The following is a 24,317-nucleotide window of genomic DNA, read 5'->3' as shown; positions in this document are numbered from 1 at the left end:
AAACTCCTAGACACTAATATATCTTCAGATACAAAGTTGTCCAATAAAAATGAAGGCATTGTGGCATTGAGCACATGAGTATGGTGACATAATTTGTAGGTCTTATTTTGTATTATGAAAGGACAAGAAAAGGAAGTAAATAAGCATTTGAAAGAAAGGAAAGAAAAGAAGGGGAAGAAGAAAAAAAGGAAGGGTGGGAAAAATAGTCAGAAAGTAGAAAAGAATGAAAAATGAAGGAAAGGAATGAGGGAATAAGACAGGAAATAGAAAAGAGAACACTAATGGGAAGCTAATATCATACAATTTCCCAAAGATGGAAATGTACACTTTTAAAGACTAGCTATGTGATACACATTTTATTTCTCTTCTTTTGAGTTTAAAACTAACCTTTATTTTTGGAAATTTTGTGGTAAAATTTGTCAGGTCCTTTCCATGCTTGTGAGATATATATAGCATTTAAAAAAATTTGAGAATAGAGATGAAAACATCTATATTTATGAACCCTCTTACATATATATATATATATATATATATATATATATATATATATAATATCACTCTCTGGGACTTATTCTCTGGCATGGAGTCCAGGTGACAACCCCACTGTGATAGACAATGAGAATGAGAGCCATTGACTTGGTTTCTACTCCTGATTAGCTGGTGATACTGGTGGCATGTCATTTTATTTGCCCGATTACTGTTTCCCCACACATGTAGAGGGATTTCATCCTTGTTTATTCATATCCTCTGTAGTTCAAAGTATCATCATCTAAACCTTAAATTATCGATCCTGATAAAAATATTTCTACTTCCCAAAATGTCTGTAGCATGATTTCCTTATTTAAAAAAACACAACTTTTCAACTTAGGCTCCATGATGAAAGACAACTTTTATGAGAGCACTTTACTATCAAAAATAATGACACATTAGTAAACCTCTCAATCGCAGCATGGGAGCTGTTGCCAGATTATAAGTGGTACTTGAGTCTGTTTACTGAGATGTGCTAAGGTTTTAACACAAGAGATGGGGGCGGTGCTGGCTGGGAAAGGGAGGGAAAATTATTTGAGAAAGACACATCTGATATTACCTCCTTCCTTCCCCACCTATACTCCTCTCCTTTCTTTGCATATATCTAATCTTCCAGGGCATCTCATTACATTAAATAGAAATCCTGGTCCATTCATAAACTAGATACACAAAGACATGGAATTCCACTGTGAGCTTTAAAATGTGTGTTAGAGATTGTTGCGTTACATAGAGTAGTATATATTAGGATATATCCAGCAATATAATGTGTTGAATTTATTTCTCCCCAGATACTTATAAGTTAAACTCTAAAAACAAAACATATGAAACCATAGCACAGTCCCATTTCTCATTTAGGAATAAGGAAGGTGACCTCAAGATTACTGCTATATGGTTTATCGGTACATAAGGATATTTTCATATGGAATTACTTATAAATCAAGATGTTTAACTCAAAAGGAGAGCAGCCTGCAAGCAGAAGCCATTGATGATGAAAGTTGCTGGGGGAAAGTGACATGGGAAAAAGTGTCGAGACCACTGTGCAGTAATACAGACACATTTTCTCATGATAAACTCCTTCAGCCCAGTTCCTTATTGTTAGTCTTACCATAGTACTCCTTTATTTCTCCCTTCCCTCTCCTCTCCCTTCCCTGCTTTCTGCCTTCTTGTCTTGTCATTACACAGAATAAGAGCCAGGAATCAGCATATTACACCATATACAAACAACGTATTTTTTTAAAAATCTATTTTCATCATTTACTCTGAGGAAAAACAAGCTTGAAAATTTAGATTTGTCATATATAATCAAATATATATGTATATTCACACAAGTATATAAATATATTGTGTAAATGTGGACACAAGTATATACACATCTGTCCATCATAGTATATAAAATAAAATTATGCACACAGAATCGGTGGAATATTAGAAAAAGAATCCCGGAATCTCTTTGGGAAAGGCAAAAAACAGAATGGCTTAAAGCATGTCTGCAGTGAATCTGAAGTAGTTAGGAGTGTATATGCCACGATCCCTGTACCTTTTACTTTGGTTAAGACACTGAGGTCCCAGGGAGACCTTTGTTCTGTATACGTGCACTGTGCACGTCCTTTCCAAGTGGACTAGTTTTGTTCTCGTGCCACGGGAGCAGGTGGCATCAAGCTGTTTTGATGAGGTTAAAAGGCTCCTCCCCCCTCTCCGAACGCAGCAGCCTGAAGTACGTCAGCAGTAATTGTGTGCATGGCTCTGCTGTACAGGGTGGGTGGAGGCAAAATTGATATCAAATAAGGGCATCAAACTGAGATCTGAGAGTTCCGTTTAAGTTGTTGCTCATTTTTATTAGCCCCACTGGGGTGAAAACCTTATAACTTAAATTTATCCTCCAGCCAAGAACCATATTTTGATTAATTTAAATTTTTCTCTTCAAAAAGACTGATTTAATGCTAAACAGTGGATATAAACGAAGAGGTTTCTTTATTCTCTTTTTATTTTGCCATTGACAAATCAGACTTTAGCTCAGTTAGATAAAAGGGACACGTTCTGTTGCTTGGATGGGAGGCCTTTAATGAGGATGGGAGCCCCCGGGGAGCTGAAATCGGTGCTGCTTTCAGGGTTTCTTGCCATTTCTTCAGTCATTCTGTCTCCCTTTCCAGTGGGCCTAGGGTGTGGGAACTATCCAAGGTGCTAGGATGCTGGCAGCTTTGCCGTTCAATGCAGGCGGATTGCAGAAGCAGAGGAGAGAGATTACTGCTTATTTCAGAAGGTAGGTTCTTTGTTTCAGCATCCCTGATTAATCAGCAGCAGCAGCAGCATCAACAGACTAAGGCAGCTGGAGAGAGGAGAGAAGCAGGAAGGGAGGGAGTCCGGGAAAGGGAGGGAGGAGAGGAGAGAGAGAGAGAGAGAGAGAGAGAGAGAGAGAGAGAGAGAGAGAGAGAGAGAGAGAGACCAGAGCCAGAGCAAGCTGGTTGTCATGGGGGAGGGACGATGCTTCTCCAAACCCTCTGTATGTATGCGACGAGAAAGAGCATCTTCTTTGGGGCTGAAAGGAGACATTTAGAGAGGACGTGTCTGATTTTTGTTTCCATTTATTTTTGTCTTCACAGAACATGATCAAATGAGGTACCTTAGCCAGCTTGGTGACTGCTTCGGGTCTTGTAATCATCTGTGTAGCAAAGTGGGTAAAATCATTCAATTTTTTCCCTGCTGGACCTGGAAGGAGAGGGGCTGTGCGCTCATCCCCACCCATTAGCTATGCCCTCTTTTCTCCGAATGTCGATTTAAGGAAGCAAGCAGCTGTCTTCTGCCACTGCATCTTCCTAGCAAACTTTAAAGGGCATTTTATCTGATAGAAAGAACATCGAAAATGCTCTGGTCTCTAGTGATGAAGAATCTTGGATTCAACACTTTTCCCATCCAGATATAATGCACTTTAATTGAAGAAAAGCTGAACTGACCTACAAGTCTGTTTCTTATGGTGCTGGATTACTCCTACCGAACTGCCCCGAGACCAGCCCTGAGAGAGGGCTCTGACAGACCCAAGTCACCTCCTGACTATTGCACTTAGCTTTCCCTGGGGACTTAATTTTTGGTATGTATCTCATTTTTCAGATTCTATAAGCATGCTAATTAAATCCAGAACTAAATAGGGGAAGCGATTTGTTATGAAATGGGATGGATTTTAGTTAGGGATACTTAATGCTGAAGTTTGCATGTTTTATTAGGTGGAGCAGAAATAAAGATACAACATGGGCATCCACAGTGTTCGTGAGCCCCCGGCTATTTTTAATCCCTTACCCACTTAGTGATTGCCATGGAAATGTTAAATAGATCTCCATTAGTAAAATAAGCTATGTTGAATTATTACAAGAATTGAAAGTATTTCCATGCCATTAATTGCTATTCAAGTTGTGTTTGCTGCTGTTTGTCTTAATTCCATACCATAAATATTTTACAATGGGCTCTGTTCATTGGTGTCATCAATGAGAGCCCAATTTCGCATTCTCAGAAGGAAAGATACACACTCTACCACAAAATATCCAAATTGCTGGGCATACTTAGAAGCTGAAACTGCTTATTTCTGTCTGACTCCAAATAGATACTTTCCTGAAAATGTGTTTTAATACCAGTCAATATCATGAAGATTTCATTAGTCTCACCAAAATGTGCATCTTCTGAAGAACTTTAGGTAGACTTGTTGTACTTGGGACATGCACTTATTCCATTGGAATATCTCCATTCTGATTTTCCAAAAACTACCCATAAATATTTTCAGTATTTGAAATGTAGGTAGGTATTGCACATCTGGGAAAATATCATGTTTAAAAATGTTCATCTTTCCTGAAAAATACTAAAGTTATTTTGTACTAAAGGAGTACTTTTTTATTTTTGTAAATGTAGTGAAAAATTTGAGAACATTTAATGGAAGAGTTTATATGGCATATTTTTGGTAATTTTAATATCCACAATTTATAATCAATTAGTATAGAATAATGAATAGAGAGCAAGAACAAAAATTGATCTCTTAACTTTTACATTTTGGACACACTCCAATTTATTTGATGTATTGTTAAGTGTTAACTTAAAAATGAATGAGCAAAGAAGAGCCAGATGTGTACAAATGCTTTTGTTTTACTTTGAAAAGTAGCACATGTTTTTGTCCATCTCAGAGAAGAAGAGAATTCTGTGAAAGATACTTAATATTTAGGAAATTGTGAAAACAGACCTGTGGAAAAATGCTACAATTTTACAAAGGACAAGCAGAGTTATAAAACTTGAATGGTTTGGAAAGTTGTACAGAAGTGTCAAAATCTCTGGGAAAAGAATTGTGGTTATTGTTTAAAATAAATCAATCAGTCATAGACTATCAACTCAATTAGATGGTTTCCATTGTAGCTCCAGTCAGCAATTTATTAAATTGACTATGTCTACTTTGCAAATACTGCCCTGTAAGCGTCTGGAACCAATTGGCCCAAGGCTCCACAAAGTCCCTTAGCCACTGGCACTTTGCTTGAGCCTTTAATATTAGAGAGGATGTAGCCAATCTTTTAAGACCTTTGGTAAAAGACACCATGACAACCTGGAAGTTGGGGGAGATGCCTGGTACATGATGCTACTGCATTTGCATGATCTATGCCCACTTCCCAATTTAGGGGAGGGAGGTAGTGGAGAAAAACTCCCTGTAAAGAAATCTGTTTTCTGAGAAAGAAGCAATCAGTGCCTTTGTAGTGACTCCTGCAGGCTTTCTTGGTGGTAACTTCTCTCCCCGTTTTGTGCAGAACAGCTGCATTCTGAGAACACTGAGAATGAGAATATGAACATGACCATTTGTGGGGTAGGGTACAGGATTCCAAGCACAGATCAAAATCTCTGACACTAGTATTTGACAGTTTGTTAAGTTTCTTATTGCAGAAATATTTTTGACATGATTTGCACGGCTTATGGGTTTTAACCGTGTTAGCTAGTCTTGATTTGGTCCTAGACTATGAAGTTAGCAAATTTTAGGTGGAATTTGCATATCCATTTAACATATGTATATGAAGTCTGATTACTAAATACTTATATTTTCACATGCACTGTGTGGTATGTGATTTTAGATTGGTGTAAGTGGATGCAAATAATGTAAAAAGTCTTTATATTGCTGAACAATTCAACAACACAACAACAACCACAAAAAAAAAAACCAGTCAAATCACATGAGGAAACATTCATTCAACCTAAACCTCTAGGATTCCCCATCTCAAGGAAGATGGATTGAGGAGAATGAGAGGGAAAATCAAATTTTAATAACTCACATTCCAAGAACTTCATATAGCATTAAGACAAATATCCTTTGAAAACCTCAAAAATGTATAAAGAATAGAAACTAAGAATCTTGCACTATCTGCAAATAAATTGAAACATAAGTATAAAGTCAGGGTCAAGTATCCAGTCTTTTATCAAGGCATTTATTCTCTCCTATGTATTAGGATGTTTCAGCATATCACAAATTACATTAAGATAATAGCATAAAATAAACTCTACCTGATTCTGATAAGATTATTTTTCAGTATTTGCTATGGCCTAAAATTTAGAAATTCTTATGAGACTTTAAATACGGAGAAACAATTTACTTCCAATTCAGAGTTGTTTTTCATTCTTATTCACTCAATATAGGTGGGAAAATAAAGATTAAACAAGTTGCCACCACTCTGTATCTTTGAAAAGCCAAATCTCATGTGGAGGACAGCTTCATTTTAGAAATTTGGGGTAAATAGTTTACAAAGAAAACAAAACACCAGTGCCCAGGAGGCTAGTTCACTCAAAGGATGCTGGTACATACGAAACTTTTACTTGGGTAAGTGGAACTATCAGGTTTATCACAGAGCTCAGTCTTATTGAGTGAGTGTGCCCCTCCATCAGGTCCACCCTTACAGAGGTGGGGTGGTGGACCTAGCAACGCAGAAAATTATACTAATTGAGGAATTGGTTGAGAATTTTAGACAAAGGGATGATGAGAGATGCTTAGATGTAGATGAGAAAGAACCAGGCAGCCTAAATAGTCACTTGACTCTTTCTGTGTGACTTCTCTCCCACACCAGCCTGTGGCTTTGAGGAACTCACTCTCACCATGAGTGGGTGCTGTATTAAATACTCTGTAGACTGACACCACACAGAGTGGGTTTCTTCACTAATGGAGGGGAAATGCTACAGAAGCACATGCTCTTGGAGAAATTTGTATGCATTTATTTTTCAAAAGCACTCCCTATTTTTAAATTTCTCCTTACTACTAAGTGTTACAGAATGGCTTGGCACTTGAGTTTCCTTGATGAAAGTATCAACTACAGAAAGGGAGGAAGAAAATGGTATTTTTTTTTAATTTTATGTTTCTATCGATTTCATTTGGATCTACATGGTTTTTGCTGTGGGTTTGGTGATGGAGAGTTTTATTTCTGTGTGAACATTTGTGAAGAATTAATATCACTATCAGCTTTATATTCAGCCTTGTCAGGAACAGTGATGGCTGTGTAAAATATATATATATGTGTGTGTGTGTGTGTGTGTGTGTGTGTGTGTGTGTGTGTGTGTGTGTAAAGCTCAATTCAATGTTAAATGCTTAGTTTATTTCTCTTGGTCATGGTAAGAATTTAATTAGTGCATGTTAGTTAAGTGAAACCTCAAATTTTAGAAAATGTCACAATATTATACAATGTAGTCTTTGTGAAGGGTGTGGTCAACAGGTTATAAGTAACAAAGTGTAAGAGTAATGTAATGTAAAGCTGAAAAAATAGTCATCCACTTTAATATTTAACTCAATATCTATAGCTTTGGTAAGACATGATTGTAGGCACAGTAATCTAAATATTAAATGAACAGAATCTCTGGAAAATGCAGAGCATAGAAGTATAGGAAGTCACACAGTAAAGACCTGAATTTCACTGTGTATTTCATGGGATTTGATCTGGTAATTTAACCTACTATCCCTGGAGGATCCCTGATATGATTTTTAAATTAGCCACAAATTCCAATAAATACATACATAGCACTTCACTATTTGGATCAGTGCTGGGGCTTCCAAAGAAAGTGTATCTACTCTTAGAATGAAGACACATAGCTGCAAGCATATAGATGGGCAGCAAAATTCTCTCATTTATTTTAAACAAAAAACATGGTGCACAATGTTATTGGTGGTCATAGGAATACAGAAGTTCTCTTTCAACCTTTTACATTCTATTGTTTCTATGTCTAATTAGAAGCCAAGTAAGGGAGATGGTTAGTTACTGAGGAAACCCTAACAATGCTACATAGAACACAAGAGCCCAGCTGCATTTTAACAGTATTTCCTAAGACTGAGGAATTCTGTGTCTATTTAAACAGAATTGCAATTTAAGAGGCAGGAACTACAGTCAAGTCTTAGATGGGCTAGACATGGAACATACCTTTCTCAACATCTATCTTATCCATGAGTATGAATTCTGAAAACATATTCATGATTTATTGAATTTTCATGCTAATTGCAGTAAATAGTAGTGGATATAACAAGGTAGACAATTAACACAGTTCAATTTGCTATTGAATCTGTTCACTATGAGAAAGCTATAGTTCATTCATCTGAAACATATCCTTCAGCTTGGAAAGTCAAAGGTGGATGGTTTAAAATGGAATGAGCATTGTGGGCCATAGATCCTAGTGCCCTTGTTTTCTCGATTTGGACAATAAGAGGTGGCGTGCATAAGTGTCTTTATTACAAATTATTTGATTAATGAAGAAATATGTTAACTCCTAGTTTTACTCTCATGTCAACTTCTGTGATGAAGGAAGGGTGTGTGTGTGTGTGTGTGTGTGTGTGTGTGTGTGTGTGTGTGTGTGTGTGTGTGTTTGTGTTCAGGCATGCTTCCCACAGCATGAATGTATAGGTCAGACATCAGTTCTTACTAGTCTATTCTTTCCTACTGCCTGTAGGATCAAGGATTGAATTTAGGTCATAAAGCCACACAACTGTGCCTCTACCTCTGAGCCACCATTCAGGCCCTGCCAATTTGTAACTGTGGAAATTATTATATTTAACAACATGACTCCTTGCTAAACTAATTTTACTTTGAAACATGTGGATATATTACTTAGGACAAACACACATAAACATACATATACACATAGAAACACAAAAATAAAATCACTAGTAAGCATTTTAAAAACAAGTTTATTTTAAACACCAATAGGGGGTGGGTGACAGATGACTCATCTGATAAAGACACTTGCCACCAAGCCTGACAACCTGAGTAAGATCCCCTTGACCCACAGGATAACCAGTTGTCTCAAGTTGTCCTCTGACCTTCTTATAGAAGTTGTAGAATCATGCATCATATACCTTTCAATGAAAAAAGATCCACAAATGAATGTAATAAAAATTTTTGATTTAAAAAGAGTTTGTGGCTGGGCGGTGGTGGCGCACGCCTTTAATCCCAGCACTCGGGAGGCAGAGGCAGGCGGATCTCTGTGAGTTCGAGGCCAGCCTGGGCTACCAAATGAGTTCCAGGAAAGGCGCAAAGCTACACAGAGAAACCCTGTCTCGAAAAACAAAAATAAATAAATAAATAAATAAATAAATAAATAAATAAATAAATAAATAAAAATTAATAAATAAATAAAAAGAGTTTGTGAAAGACTCGCCTAGCAATATCACCATACTTGTTGAACACATACATATACTTTTTAAAAATCAAATTCTCATGGCATAGTCCATTCCAGCTGCCATCATTTTGTTAATGTAAGTTAATGTAGTCCTAGAAACAACTTATTTGAGATTTTTAGAGCACATGGAAAAACTTGTACCTATGTCCTATAGGACTTTTTCAGAGTCCCCCTCGTGCCCCCCCCCATACATCACAAACTAATTTCCATGGAGACAGCAAACAAAATACTATGAGCTTAATCATTGGCAGGCTGCTAATTTTATTTTAAAGATCAAATGTCAATGTTGAGAAGCTATACCCATTTATCCTCAAAATATGGGAAATAAAGAATTCATGGCCAGATGACGATGTAAACAGTATGAGAATCAGATGAGATGTAATTATTATTCTAGTCTCCTGCAATGTGACATCTAGAAGATTATACTTTGGCTTTCATCAGTGCCTTGTTTGTAGCAGGTGTCCAATAGACTCTTAAATAGATGGATGGTCATATGACCAACACTTTCCTGGAGGTGGATATGGGCACATACATAAACATGTAACCCTTTTTAATAATATGGAGTTTGACTTGACAATAGGATTGATTTTCATCTGAAAAAAAATCCATGTGAGTTAAAAAATAAACTTCCCATGTATAAACATTTTGCAATAATATTTTTTTTACATTTTCTCAAAACAACTTAACTCCATGTAATTTGAAATGCCATTAATAATGATAATTAATGTTCAGAAATAATCCACTACCTTGTTGATTATACATAATTATAATATGTAAACTGTAGAAGAATCACTAGGGTTGGTAGAAATCCTCAGTAAAATAAATAACTAAAATACAACCCTTTGGATACCAATGCTTCTTGCACCTGGAAAAAATACAGTTTTGCTGGAGGGCAGAGTGGGAGGAATCATTCTAGCCTGAGGTGTTATCTCTAGCAGGCTTATAACACTGAGTTGGCTTGCTTAACTTAGGCAAGATTAATTGTCATAAAGTTAGGCTGGTCTTTTTTTAGCCTGGAGTACCTACTGCAGATGTTCCTGATGCAAGTGAATTTCCGGTAATGGCAATACTTTAGATACCTGAAAGATACTCTCCTGAATCCCTCCCATCAACATGGAATTTGTTCACAGCAGTCACTTTCTTCTCTCCTATGTGCTCACCACTTAAGCATGTAATCTTAATACAATTCAATTATGTTATATATAATTCAATATAGTATAAAGTTGAAATTAAAAGACTAGTCAGTCTTTTTAACCCATAACATAATAAAAATTTAATACAAATTTAAATTTTTAAATTAAATAATTAATACATAACATAATAAAAATTTAATATAAAGCCAACAAACAACCTCCAGTTCCTAAAATATCAAAGACTGAGAAAGAAATCTGTAAATTCAGCATGAGGTTCAAATTTGGGTTAACTGTTAACTGTCAGTTAAAAGGCTAATAAATGCTGATATGAATTGAGATATCTATATCTACAACCCAGGTTATAAAATATGATTTTCATTTTAGGATGATTTTGATGTATACTTAGAAAAAGAAACTGCTTGACTTTTGCAGTAAATAGATGGACTGATCAACAGTTCAATGATTTTTTTTTAAAGGAAGTAAAAGTTGTAAGGTACTTTATAAATTTTTATTTGTTTAGAGAAAGGGTCTCTAAACATGACAGACATATCCCACACTCCACTTACTTATATCCATTTTCTATGCCACAGTGAATACGAAATTAAATAAGTCTTATTAACATAGAAGATTAATTTTTATTTTTATATAATTTTGTTCTTTATTGTTGTTAAAGCAGTTTTTTAACTCATTGTGAATACTTGGAAAGTTCTTCAAAACATGATGATTTCTAAAACTTGCCTGTCTGTCCACCCATCTGTCATGCATACATCCATCAATGCACACATATACTTCACATGGATGTTTTTGCCAAGCTTCTTCACTAACATTGTTGTGATCTTTGTGCACTTTAATGTGCATACTACTGCTGAGTTCTATGCTAAATTCTTCACAGCCATCTCTTCTACAAGTTGCAGCAGGTAGTGAGAGTTTTTTCATTCCCTTATGAAAGCAAGATGCACCATGTCAAAGTTCCATGTTTTAAACTATGGCTTGATTTGGTTTTGATTTGTCAAGCTATTAGACCTGTGACTTAAGTTTTTCAAAGTTTTAATTATCAATGCTATAATAATATCAAAGCTAGTGTTATCAGACTGCTGAGAATGTGTGTGGTTCTGAAAACACACAATATATATCATAGAAAATTATCATATGAAACACTTATAGAGGGCCATTTTGAAAATAACACAGGGTCTCAAAAGTATACAAATTATATGGCAAATGTGTGTTTTTCTTTGGTTGTAATTATATTTTGTATGGCCATTTTGGATTTATACATTTTCACGTAAGTATTTAAAGGAAAATGTAATTTAATTTTTCTACATCATAACATTATTTTAATTTAAATATACATGGAAATGTCATCATGATAATGAAAATACAAAATTTGGATCTATGTTATTATAACAACATATTTTGAGAAACAAAGTTACGTCTGTCTTCATACAAACCAAATATCTATCTTCAGACACAATGTTTACACATTCACAGGTGGCAGGGCAGAACTGTGGTCCTTCGTCCTTGCTAATGTTGCTGAGTTGATGGAGCATCTGATACTCAAATAGTACACATTTCATGTTGTTTCAAATACTATGGGAACTTGTAATTTGTAATGAGGAATATTCTTTATTGGAAAACTTAAAATGTATAAATCTGTATTATTTATATAAAATTCAGCTTCATTCAAGGGAACACAGAGATCTAATATAATATGAATGGGACATAATCCTTTTTAACTCTATTATTTTCCTTAATGGGATTCTATAACAACTTTATTCTCTAACTTACTATATCTTAAATACATTTTAAAGACATTAATTATTTATGGTGCAGGAGTACACATAGATGAACACGTATGCCATGGTGTGTGTGTGGAGATCAAAGGTCAACTTAGAAAGGAAGTTATGCTCTACCACTATAGGGATCCTGGGGTTGGAATTCAGGTTGGTAGCCCTGCTAGCAAGCCCCTTTACCCATGGAATTATCTCAATGACCCTTAGCTTAAGTATTATAACTCATCAGAGCTACATACATCCTGAGGAGCCTGGTAACTCCTTTGAGATATGAGATGACAAAATCTTAGGGGCAAACCTTAACACCCTTGCTAAGTGTATGATGTGTTGTCAATCTTCAGGACGCATCCCGTTTCCATGATACCCTCCAAGATGATGAGTGCTAATCCCGAAGAAGACCCTTTGGACACTTTTCTCCAGTATATTGAGGACATGGGGATGAAGGCATATGACGGTCTGGTTATTCAAAACGCATCCGACATTGCTCGCGAGAATGATCGCTTGAGAAATGAAACAAATCTGGCTTACCTGAAAGAGAAGAATGAGAAACGGCGAAGACAGGAAGAAACAATCAAACGGTAAGTATAAATCACTGCATTCCATGAGGGAGTCTACAGTTCCTGCTAAGATTGTGTTGCTGACACCTGGCAAAGAAGGGGATGGTCAGAGTCTTGGCGGAATACATAGTGAAAGGGACACCTGGACCCTACCAAAAGCCCATCCATCCTTCTGGCAGATCCTGGCCTTAGTTAACAACAGTTACTTGTTGCTTGTGCTTTGTTCATATGGAGGTACAGATGGGCTAGGGAGAGAATTCAATTTTCTCTCCATAAAAGTTTGTGTTGAACAACCTCTTGGTAAAAGCACCAGGGAGCACAAACACACTTTTAGCAGTTAGAGTTTTATGAGACTGTCCACCTTTAATGGCCTATGTTTATAGTTCTTACCTTAAAATAGAGTTCATCTTTTTCCTAGAATAAGACCAAGACTAGTCAATTATTAGATATGTATGGGCCTCTGAAGACACTTTGAATCCTTAGTGTATGCTTCTGAGCAATTTTATGGTGATTACACCTCTTGGTTTGGTACCAAGGGTTCCAAGTTTGTTCAAAAAATTGTTTTCATGATGTAACACCTACTAGTGACAACCTAATAAACCAGACTGTAGCCTTGCAAACAGAGGTTAAGCTCCTGGTGTATGCACACAAAGGAATGATACACAAGTTTTGTTTTTTACAGAACAATAAAGCAGGTTGTTTCCCCGTAGTCACAAGCTGCTGTGTGAAATCCTGTTTTATTGATGGAGTTCATTTGCTAAGTTCAAAAATTCAAAAAGTTGATGAAAATTACTTTTTTTCAGTTATCTGCATGATTGAATAGTGATAGGACATTTGGATATTTCATAGAGGATTTCCATCTAATATCTCAGTCACATACTCTCTGGGAAGATTATGATATTAAGGAAATGAAAATATTTTTTTTCAAGTTCAATTATTTAGGTTATAAAGAGGCAAGGCCATGTTGCACGAAACTTGTAATTTAAAGAAACAATTTTACATGTTAGAGAAAGATGGAAGGAGAAAAAGAGGAGGGATAGAGTGAAAGAGTAGGGAAGGAGACAGAAAACTAGAAAGATGTTTTAGAAGAGTATTTTGAAAGAATATACTGTTTTACTTCTGAATTATTAAAATTTTACTCAGTTTAAAATTGATTCTTTGCTCTAGTATGCAAAGTACCTTTTTATACTATTTTTTCCTATGTAGCATTTATAATATACTTCTGCTTATATATGAGCATTTTACACTAATTTTGAATGCTGAGTTTTTAAAAATCCAAAGCAAAAAGAATCTGTTACATAATTTCTAGAGAATAATAGCACTACAATTTAAAGTTCTGCAATCTTGCAGTTGCAAATCACCAATTAATTGTTTTAAAAGTGAACAAACAGACTGATTTACTGCAACATCCTGTTGGTTCTTCCTAGCACCACAATGTACACATCTATCCCACCAGCTTCCATGTTTCATTAGTCGCCTTTACTAGGATTCAGCATAAATATCCAAACACAGTGACAACAGAAGTGGCTAAGTTTCAAGGGCTTTACTGGCATGTGTTTAAAGAGGCATGAAGAATGGGGTGGAAATCTGAAGTCTAAGGCACTTGGGAGCAAATATACAGATAGGTGGAGACACATCAAAAGCCTGTCACTCCATTATGAGCGATGTGTCAGAGATGGGGTTGTGTGAACTTGAGCTCAGTTTGCTGGGTTCATCAGATTGCTTTCTCCTCCTGTGTTACAAAGCACACAAGGTAGCCCAGATCACTTACTAAACTGAAAAGAAAACCTGAAAATGGTATGCATTGACTTTCACCTTATACATTAGAGTTAAGTCTAGCATAGCTTGAGAATAGAATAAACATCACATGTAAATTGACTCTCCTGCTTTGTGCTAATTTATTAGAACCGATGGTGGTTGGAACTAAGATGGCTGTGGTGAAAAGGGGTAAGGTAGCTACACTGTGGAAACCTTATGAACTTTTGGATTGATGAGACTTAGGCACAGAGTGTGGAGAATGAATGACAAGGAGCTCCTCCTTGGCCCGTTGTTGCTCCCTGTGTATGCCATTATTGCTTGAACTAGCAGGATGTGGTTTCTATTTAAAATGGCAGGCCCTCTGGATAAGTGAGACAGTCGAGTAGCTTGAACTGTATGGGCGGCCCCCAGGCAGTGGGACCAGGACCTGTTCTTGGTGCATGAGCTGGTTTTTTGGAACCTGGGGCCTATGCAGGGACACTTTGCTCAGCCTGGGTGAAGGGAGGAGGGGGCTGGACCTGCCTCAACCGAATCTATCAGGTTGGACTGACTCCCCAGGGGAGATCTTGCCTTGGAGGAGGTGAAAATGGGGGGTGGATTCGGGAGGAAGGCTGGGTGGTGGGAGGAGGGAGGACAGGGGAATCTGTGACTGATATGAAAAATTAAATCAATTATAAAATAAAAATATTTTGAAAAAAAAGAAAGAAATAGCAAAAACTGAAAGTGAATCGAATTTAAGCAAATAGCAGGAAATGGAAGACTGTTTTGGTATGAAAAATGTTGTAAAGCCTTTTAATGGCTCAGGTAGATATTCTGCATAGAGGCTTGGAGAAAAGACCCAGGACTTTGGGTAGAGAACAAAATAAAAGTTCTATATGGTAAGAGTGAGAAATATCTTAATCTTCCATAGACTTTGAAATCATGAGCTTACAGGACAAGGACACCTAGGACTTAAATACTTTTTCCCACATAGAAATGTTTTATTATAATAGAGAGACAAAAAGAAAGATAGGAAAGAGGGAGAGAAGAGGGTGGGTCGAGGGTGCACACCTCATGGGAGGAAAAGTGGAAGAGAGAGGACTTAAATTTTAAAGTGATCAAAAACCCAGGAAATATTCCCCTAGGTACCTGAAATCCCACAAGATAAGGACAGTGGAAGAACCCAATACATGTAGTCAGAGGGCCACAAAGGAAGACTGAGTAATGTCAGAACCACAACATTGGAGGAGATCCAGCAGGGAAGGAAACAGAGAGAGAGACTCATTGAACATGCCCTTCTTCCTGCTCTGCTAGATGTTTCATTGTAGCTACAGGTGCAGGGTAGGACCCAGAAGCTTGGGACAGCTCTCAGTGTAACACAATATGCCAGGGAAAAGACTAAGGTCCAGCCCTCTCCCACTCCAGATCTGAAAGGGGAAGTCACAAAAGACTTACAGAGGTAAGCAGTCTGAGAGCCACTCACACCCAGTAGAGACCCGATGGTAATGTAAAAATGACCAAGTGTGCATCACCGTGAGAATTATGGGGCATGCTCTAGACCCAGGAACAGACAATCACATCCAAAATAACATTAATTCTTGTGCCATAACACTTGAATGTTTTAGAAATTAAAAGATATGGTTTGTGTCTTGCTACTTATAACTCAGTTCTTTATTCAACCCTAACCCAAATCTTTTTTTCTGGAATTCTAATTTAATGTGTAAATATCTTGGAAGTGTAAGAATCCTATGAGAGCCCAAAATTGTTGAAACTTCTCCAAGTCACTTTTCTTTTCCAAAAGCTAAGCCCATGGAAAGCAAAATGGCATAGATGTCTTTGAATGTGACTCGGGACTTGCTTAGAGAGGGAAAAAAGTGAACAAAGCCAGACCAGCAATGCCTCTGTTTGAGGAGGAGTCTAAAAGCCTCCTTCACTGCCTTGGGAGTGGACTGGCTATGGCATCTCCTCAAACAGTATAGTCTAGGAATCATTTTAATGTCTGAATTCAGTTTTATTTTGTTCATATAAGGACCAGTATCCCAGGGGAGTGGCAATTTTCAAATGATGATAATCTCTCCTCAATGTGTGCTTTTTTTTTTTTTTAAATCACATCACTTCAAAATTCCCAATGAAAAAATGTCCATTTTTTAGAATGTCCATCAACTGGGTTCTATTCAAACATGCTTTTGAGGGATCCTGGGATATTTCAAAACATAGAACACCCACATTTAAATCGAACACGTATTATAGTTTTTTATTTTCTTTCTCTTTTTTGCCTCATAATTAATATCAAGTAAAAAAAAATCAGCGAGGTATTAATAAACATCATCTAATTAATTAAAATTACTTCATCTGTCTGCTGAATGCCTTCAAAATATATTCTGTGATTTAATATATGGGATATAAATGCCAGAAATTCTAAAAGGCAGCACATTTGACCTTGAAAAGGCATTGATGATAATTCTCTGTGAAATGCGCCAGTTGCAATTTCAAAAATGTGCAGACTGCCAAGGCATGCTTAAAACATGGAAATAGGATTTCATGTGCTTGGCTTTCTGGACCACATACTGCTGAAATGCCTTTTGTGCTCAAGCTGGGGAGCTTTAGCACAGAGCCCTTAGACAAACAATATCCCCTTCGCTTTTTCTGTGATCTAAGTCACTTAGGTTCCCTAAGCCCAGTTCCTTAGTTTTAAGCCAACTTGAACTCTTGTCACTGTTAACTTCCTTGTGTCTTCCCCTCCACCTGCCATGTGGGCTTTACTGAAAAGACTTGCTGGTGAAAACGAAATACGAAGTAAAGGAAAGGGTGACACCCTTAGTGCTTCTCTCCACAGTTTAAAGTGATGTTTGGTAAGAAAGAGAGAAACACTTAAAGGGGAAAAATTAATGGAGAATGAAAACAATTATTGCAGTGGTTCATTGTCTCTGATAGTTTAAATCCCACAGGCTTTGTACAGGCACAAGTAAATGAGATTTACTTCTTTTAAGTAGTCCACAAGAAAAAAAAATGTACAAGTACCTAACAACAAGGTCTTTCACTTAAGATGGATTAGAATGCACTAGTTGGTGAGGAACAAATTTTGATGGTCAGTGTGTTCAGTTGTGGCCAATAAGAAGGAAGGAAGTGATAAATGACAGGTGGCCTGTAGGGAAGTATCTGCAGGCACCTCTGAGAAGAGGGCCTCTGTTTATAATTAACCCCTTGTTAGGTCATTAAATAAGGACAGCCGCTGAAGAAAATCAACAATCAAAATACCATTTTACATACCACAGGTGCAACCGGTTTCTGGGATTCCTTTTGAGCAAAATTCATTTTGAATTCCGGGATTAGTCTCTGCACCATCCCATTTGGTTATTTTGAAAACAATGTAATAAATACCCCTAAATAAAAACCAACAAGGAAATTTTTACATCTTTTTAAAGTACAGTCTTTATGGTAGGAAGCAGTTGGTTGTTTTGCTCCTAATGAAAGAAACACTGCATTAGTGAAATTTCTCCAAACATTGTGAGTCTGGAAGACAGCTCTTGACTTTAGCAAAGTGGTTCTGACACAAAGGACCACTTAGGCTGATTACCAGTGTCTCTATTCCCCATGGATGCCCTCAGGGGATCTATATGAGGTTATATTTCCTCTTTAAAAGTGACAGTCTGAAATGGAATTAGATTACATATGGCTCCTTTTAAAAAGGCATGCAGTTGTATACTTGTGTATGCACTTGAAAACTATGTAGATTGAAAAGTTTCAGATTGTTTGTTATGCAAAGGGAATCAAAGACCTGCTAAAGTCTCTCTTGTACTTTTAGGGAGAAATCTACAATAAAAAATAAAAATTTTAAATTTATTTTTCATTTACTATTACTCCAAAAGGACATAATTGTGATACCAAATTTGTAAATCAGTTTGTTTTATTTACATAAAGTCATAGTTATACAGAGAATGCTTATCATAGACGTGTGGTCATTTATACAAATACTTTAGTTAGTTTTTACTTTTGGAATTACACTCACAACATGATGGAAACCATTGTGGTAACAGAAAAAATGCTATGATGTGCATTTTGTGAATGCTGTACCTACTCAGTGTAGCAGGAATAGCTAGTCTGGTCCCATATAGCTCTCCTCAGTGCATTTGTTCTCAACACAGGCATGTAGTAATGTAAAGTTTCCTATATTTGCATTCAAAAGGATACTAAAAGCATCATGTAAGCAAAGTAAAGACAGCTAAATGAACAAAGGCTCAGAAACACAAGGCTCTACAGCTAGCCTTACAGTATAAAGAAATTATCTACAGGTAGCTCGGGGGTAGCCTCTAGCTTGCCATTGCTTCTAGGCTTTGACAAGCACTGGAGATAAGCCCTTGCCCATAGGCAGCTTGCCGGTGCCTGGGCTGCCAGGGATCTGTTGATCTAATCTGATGTGAGTTTCTGACCTAATTTTACTGTAGGACTTAGTGTTCAGGCCAAGAAAACAAGGTTAATGTGTTGATACAGAGTGAGATTAAACAGCAGAATCTCCTAATAACCCTCTCTAATTTTGGCTTCTGTGTATACTTGTGATTAATCCAAACTACTTTTCTATTAAGCATTGCAGAGTGCCACAAGCTGTTTTGCTTGCTTTGGTGTTAAAAAACTATATACCCAAACAGTCTTTTTCTGAGTTGAATGAGATAGCCAAGCACAGCAGTAATTTGGGTTACTTTCCCAAATACACAATAATTTTATTTTAGTTCATAGTACCCTAGGATTAGAAGAAAAAAAAAATCAGTAACCAGCCTTGACCATCCCCTTGGTGGCTATTCTTTACTGAGCTAGAAAGAACATCCACAAGGATGGCTATGTGTACATCAGCATACTAAGGATTTTCAGTGACAGAGGTGGAAGTTAATATTGTCGAGTATCTAAGAACACCCTTGTGCTAGGCAACTGGTGTTGTATATGCTGTCTCACTGTTTCCAGCATGGGTCACCCTGTCCTAAGATGATTAATATGTATTTTGCAAATCATCAGCTTTCGATTTGCATGATGCTAATATTTGCAATGAGGGTGGCCCATGTCCCTACTTATTCACCTGGCAGTAGAGATTAGAGCCCACAGGAATGGGGTTTCTGGGTCCCTTGTATATGTTCTGCTTACTTCAGTTTCTAACAGAATGATTTCAGACAGAACAACTAGGTTTTCTATTGCTTCTGCTCCAATCATATCCCGGTCCCAGCACTGGCTTTATGCTTTAAGACCATCAGTATCTGTTCTGTATCTGAAATAAACAGACAGATGCTAGCAAGAGGAGGGGCTTTTTAGAACAGAGCCACATCCAGACAGGCTAGTTCCCAGGGTGAGCTCTTCTGATGCTGAGGAAGCAACGGACTTCTGGACGCCTAACTCTGAGACAACTGAGTGACTTAAAGGAACCCCATTGCAAAAGTGAAGGTACCTTTTCCTCAATATATAGTGCTAAATTGCTTGGAGGTCCTTAGGAAGACTTTGGCTACCATTCCTATCTAAGGCTATTTTAATACACAGTTTAAGTTATGGGGGAATATTATCAACTTTTTATGTAAATATGGTATTTATAAAAATGTTGAACAGTAACAAATGCAGAAAAGGAATTATTGTGGAACTAGAATATGAATCTGTGAATGTTTTTATTTTTTTCTACCAAATGTGAAATATCTCCTGGAGAACATGTCTAATGTAATGAAATTGCCAGAGTAGACCCTGAGCATACTAATAAAATTGCCTCTGAGGCTTCTGTCCAACTTTGAGGTTGCCTGAAGAAAATGTCTTTATTACAAATGTATGGGTTACCTTGAAATTAATTATAATTGTAAGTTGATAGAAGGAAAATCAAACCTTTCCTTGTGAATTTCTGCTGGGGACATATGCCTCTAGTTAAAAGTCATTCCCAGTAATGTTCATACTTGGAAAATTTTATGCCCCTCCTGCTGGAATGTGGACATAGCCAGCCTGCCTAAATGCAAGGGGGGGGGGCGGGATCTCATTTGCTTTGTCTTAAAAAACAAGCATCTTCAGTACAATGAACCAAGTAAATGTTTTAGAAAAACAAAAATAGACCAATATTTAGAATCTATCATTTTAATTAGCAGATTACATTTTAGTCTTTGATTTGGAGCTAAGTAAAGCACTCAGTATATTTTGGTATTAGACTTAGAAATGAAGAGGCTCAATGGGATGAAAATGGACATTACCAAGGAGAGGAGATTTTCTGTCAGGCTAATGTGTATGTGTACTACATAACTATATGATGTCTATGTTACCTTTTTTCATTACTCTATTACTGAGCATCTTTTATGTCAAGCATTATTCTCCATGCCTTGGTTAACGAAATGACAAATTTATCAAAAAAGAGGGAATTGCATTTTGAGGCATCGAGAGAGCGTAGTTTAAAGCAGATTGCTCAGGCTATCTCAGATGGGATGTCACATATGAATGAAGAACTGAAAGGGAGGGAGGGAACCATGCTGTCTGGAGCAGCAGGCTTATAAGAAGAAGGGACACCAGGAAAGAGGTCAGAGGAGCAGTTTTGTGAGAAGAGAGGCAAATTAAGGATGTGACTAGAACAGAGCTGAGCCAGTGAGGTGGAGAAGATGAGACAATTAGGTCAGGCGAGGTGGTGGATGGTCTTTCAGGGACCTTGGGATTATTGATATGACTTTAACACATAGGAACTGGTATAACATGGGAAGCTAATGGGGTCATTTGGGATGAAGAATGAGAAATCTGACTCCTATAATTGAAAAGATGGCCTTTTAGCTGCTCTGTGGATGACTAAGGAGAGAGACCAGTACTCTGTGTAGAAAGTCTCTGAGCTGAGGGTAGACTGTGGTCTGGAGGTGAGGAGCCAAGGTGAAGTTGTAGATCTTTCTCAAAGGTAGGGTAGGTCAAATTTGTGTCAGATTGGATGTAGAGGGTGAGAGCACCATTCAGGGGCCATGGTAACCTTAACTGGAACTGAGAAGACAGGGCAACAAGTGGGTTAGTAACGAAGATGGCATACATAGTGTTTCAGGTGTCTATTGGGCTTCCCTTGATTTAATAATTTTGGTATTTTTTATGGTTCATATTAAAAAATTTGTACATATAAAATTGAAAACTTTGTAGACATTCAAATGTTTATAAAATGCTAACAGGTACATGGATATATGCATACACATTTAAGCTCAAGGAAAGTTTTTCTTATTATTATAATGAAAATATTGTGCATAGGGTCTACCTACCCTCCTAATATTTTGTCAGTGTAGGAACAGTAGTTTCACTCAGCAAATTTGAAACTTATATTCATTGAAGAGCAAATGAGGTTTGAGCACCTACATTAACTAGACCAAATGGATAATTGCTCAGAGGAATTGATTTTGTTTGTTTACTCGAGTCAGTGATTTTGATTTCTCAGAACTATGCAATCCATACATTGGGAGATTTCTCATGTAGGTTAATGCTAACAATCCTAATTCTGTAATTTAAGAAGCAAGATGAAACACAGATGGAGGCCTGTACGACACTTGACATTTTCAAATGGAAATAATGCTTTTACAAATGAACAGATTCAATCATTATTACCATTGGTAATGTTCATGTGCGGTCTTTTGGCAACTGTGGAGCAATGAATAATTAGTCTGCTAATTGATGTATATAGGACACATTCCCTGTTCTACGGCCTTTTGATAAACCTTGCAATTTCTACCCCATTGTAAGGAGGATATTTGGAGGCCTGCTGTGTATGTAATCAGAGTGAAGCATAGCCTAATTTCAACAGTGCTGAAATTTGAGTTTCTAAATACAAGATGAGATTAGAGTCTTTACTTGTTAGATGTAGTCAGATCCATATGAAGCTCTTTAACTACTCTTAAACTTACTCATTTATTCTTTATTGAGAAAAATAATATTTGGTCTCTTCAATTGTTAAAGCACAGACCAGGTACATGTACCGTGTGGGGCCCACTGGTTTGTACGGCAGCCAGCACACAGCTGCCCAGAGCTGGCAGCCTCTGTTACTGCAAGCATCATTGTTGATGTTGCTATGATTGCTCCAGTAACTGCCATCTTCCCTTCTTTATCATATAAGGCCTCTCTTTCCATTATTCATTGCCTATCGTTCCATGTTTAAAGATGTTAGACTTCCATTGAGGCTAAAAACAGATATAGAAGTATCTCTGCTTTGGGAATTAACAAAGCACACATAGCCCAAAACTTCCAACTTTTTCATCCTGCTTCATCCTATTCAACATATTTTGTTCTTTTCCCTAAAAATTCTGGGAGGAAAAATTAGTTATACAGATAAATTCAAAAGGAGTCAGTCTTTGATGGTTTGGGTCTTAATTATTAAACTGATAGCCAAGAGAAGGGAAACTATTGCTTGTGGGGAGTATGCTTTCTCAGCTTTGCCATGCAAAATAGGGATGAACTCACCCGGTGTGGCACTGTAACATAATCTAACATAACACATGACATTCATAGTGCAATCTGCTGACCAGTTTCCAAATTTTTAAAAGGAACTAACTTGCACATTTGCCTTTTCAGAGCATGAACTGTTAATATTTTCACTCTTTCAATGGAAATATATCTTTTCTGTCCAACTGCTATAATTTTTTTTTTTTTGCTGTGGCTAAGGAGAATCCATCAATAATGAATTGTGAAGATAAAACAACTACCTCATATCTCAAGAGCTCCCATCTAAAACGATGTCTTTCAGTGCTTTCCACTTGTGTTCCTCCTCGGGCAGGCAGTGCATTTCTAGTACCAGGGTGTAAACTTCTCCCAAGACATTTCTTTGCTCTGCAAGTATTTGAGGATGCTGGGCAGGCTTGCCCTGCAGTGTTCCCAGCTACCCTTTGCCTAGGGAAAGAGCTCTTCCTGTTTCTTTCTCTTTGGTACAGTAATTGTAACTGAGGCATGTCCAACTTTTTGACAAAGTGTACTAGACATACATGAAGAAAATTGAGCTTCTTAAAAATTTCCTGGGGAAATGCTAACTTCCAAGGATGTCTATTGTTAGTTTTCACATAGAATTTTTTTTTTAGAAAATGTTGATGTGTATGGTAATAGTTGAAATATGTAACTGTCTAAAATATGCTATATTTTATTTAGAGAGTTAACAATATTTTGTGATTTACAAGAATTAAAATAGAGGTCAGCAATAAAGAAATTAAAAGAAAAGATAATAGTGAAATAACCATAGAAAAAAAGAACATGCAGATCCTTCTCTCAGGACGAGGGAGGTGATTGCCTTTGGCTCCATTCCAATTATGAAGCAGTAAGTTTTCAGGTGACATAATGTTCTCAGATGATCCGTCTTTACATTTTTGGAAAAGTATCAGTATTTTAGAAGGTCATATTCAATGCAGATTATTCTTGCTTCCCCATTGCCTCTGGTTGATTAAGCAAATAGCTAAGAGATATGTAGTTGATGTTTTTGTCTAAATGTCTACTCTTTTCTTTTTGAAGTCTATAAAGCTTAGCAGGTCTCAGCAAATCAATGAAAATTGTTTATTTTATTTATAAAGAAATGTGATGATGTGTTTAAGAGCCTTGTTAGCATAAACATTCATTTAGAGAAATTAATTAATACACATGTCAAGCATATATCTTAGATTGTTTCATCTTTTTCATACAATTATACTTTTATAACTTCTTAATGACTCATTGGTATTTTAATTTCTATGTTTTCATTTTACAATGAATTCCAATTCAGTATTTCTTTTTAAATTTTGTAATTTTTTTTCTATTCAGTTCCTCTGGAGTTATTTAAAAAGCCTTGGCATTTCAAACAAAAATAGAGCAGAACACATTTTAAAACATGGAACATAGTTCAACAGATTAAATGGGATAAAGAGATGGGGGAGGGGATAAAAGTTACTGCCCAGTAAAAGGCTTTTTAGCAAATCATACTGAAT

The 24,317-nt window shown here is 36.7% G+C and overlaps 1 protein-coding gene across 4 annotated transcripts in view; it reads left to right on the top strand.

Moving 5' to 3' along the window:
- Window positions 1–2,654: 2,654 nt before the first annotated feature.
- Window positions 2,655–24,317, top strand: part of Nyap2 (neuronal tyrosine-phosphorylated phosphoinositide-3-kinase adaptor 2) — a 251,140-nt gene continuing 229,477 nt past the window's right edge. For 2 of the 4 annotated variants that reach the window (XM_006972110.4, XM_042260035.2), the window contains exons 1-3: window positions 2,655–2,788; window positions 3,129–3,613; window positions 12,457–12,693. In XM_006972110.4, coding sequence (XP_006972172.2) covers window positions 12,473–12,693 — 221 coding nt within the window. In that variant the 5' untranslated portion in view covers window positions 2,655–2,788; window positions 3,129–3,613; window positions 12,457–12,472. Of the gene's footprint in view, window positions 2,789–2,936; window positions 3,029–3,128; window positions 3,614–12,456; window positions 12,694–24,317 lie in introns of those variants that run through there. The other 2 variants (XM_076549957.1, XM_042260037.2) reach the window with 2 other exon arrangements.

Source organism: Peromyscus maniculatus, chromosome 13 (genome assembly GCF_049852395.1).
Source record: "Peromyscus maniculatus bairdii isolate BWxNUB_F1_BW_parent chromosome 13, HU_Pman_BW_mat_3.1, whole genome shotgun sequence".
Lineage (NCBI taxonomy): Eukaryota > Metazoa > Chordata > Mammalia > Rodentia > Cricetidae > Peromyscus > Peromyscus maniculatus.
This window is presented reverse-complemented; position numbering and strand designations above follow the sequence as displayed.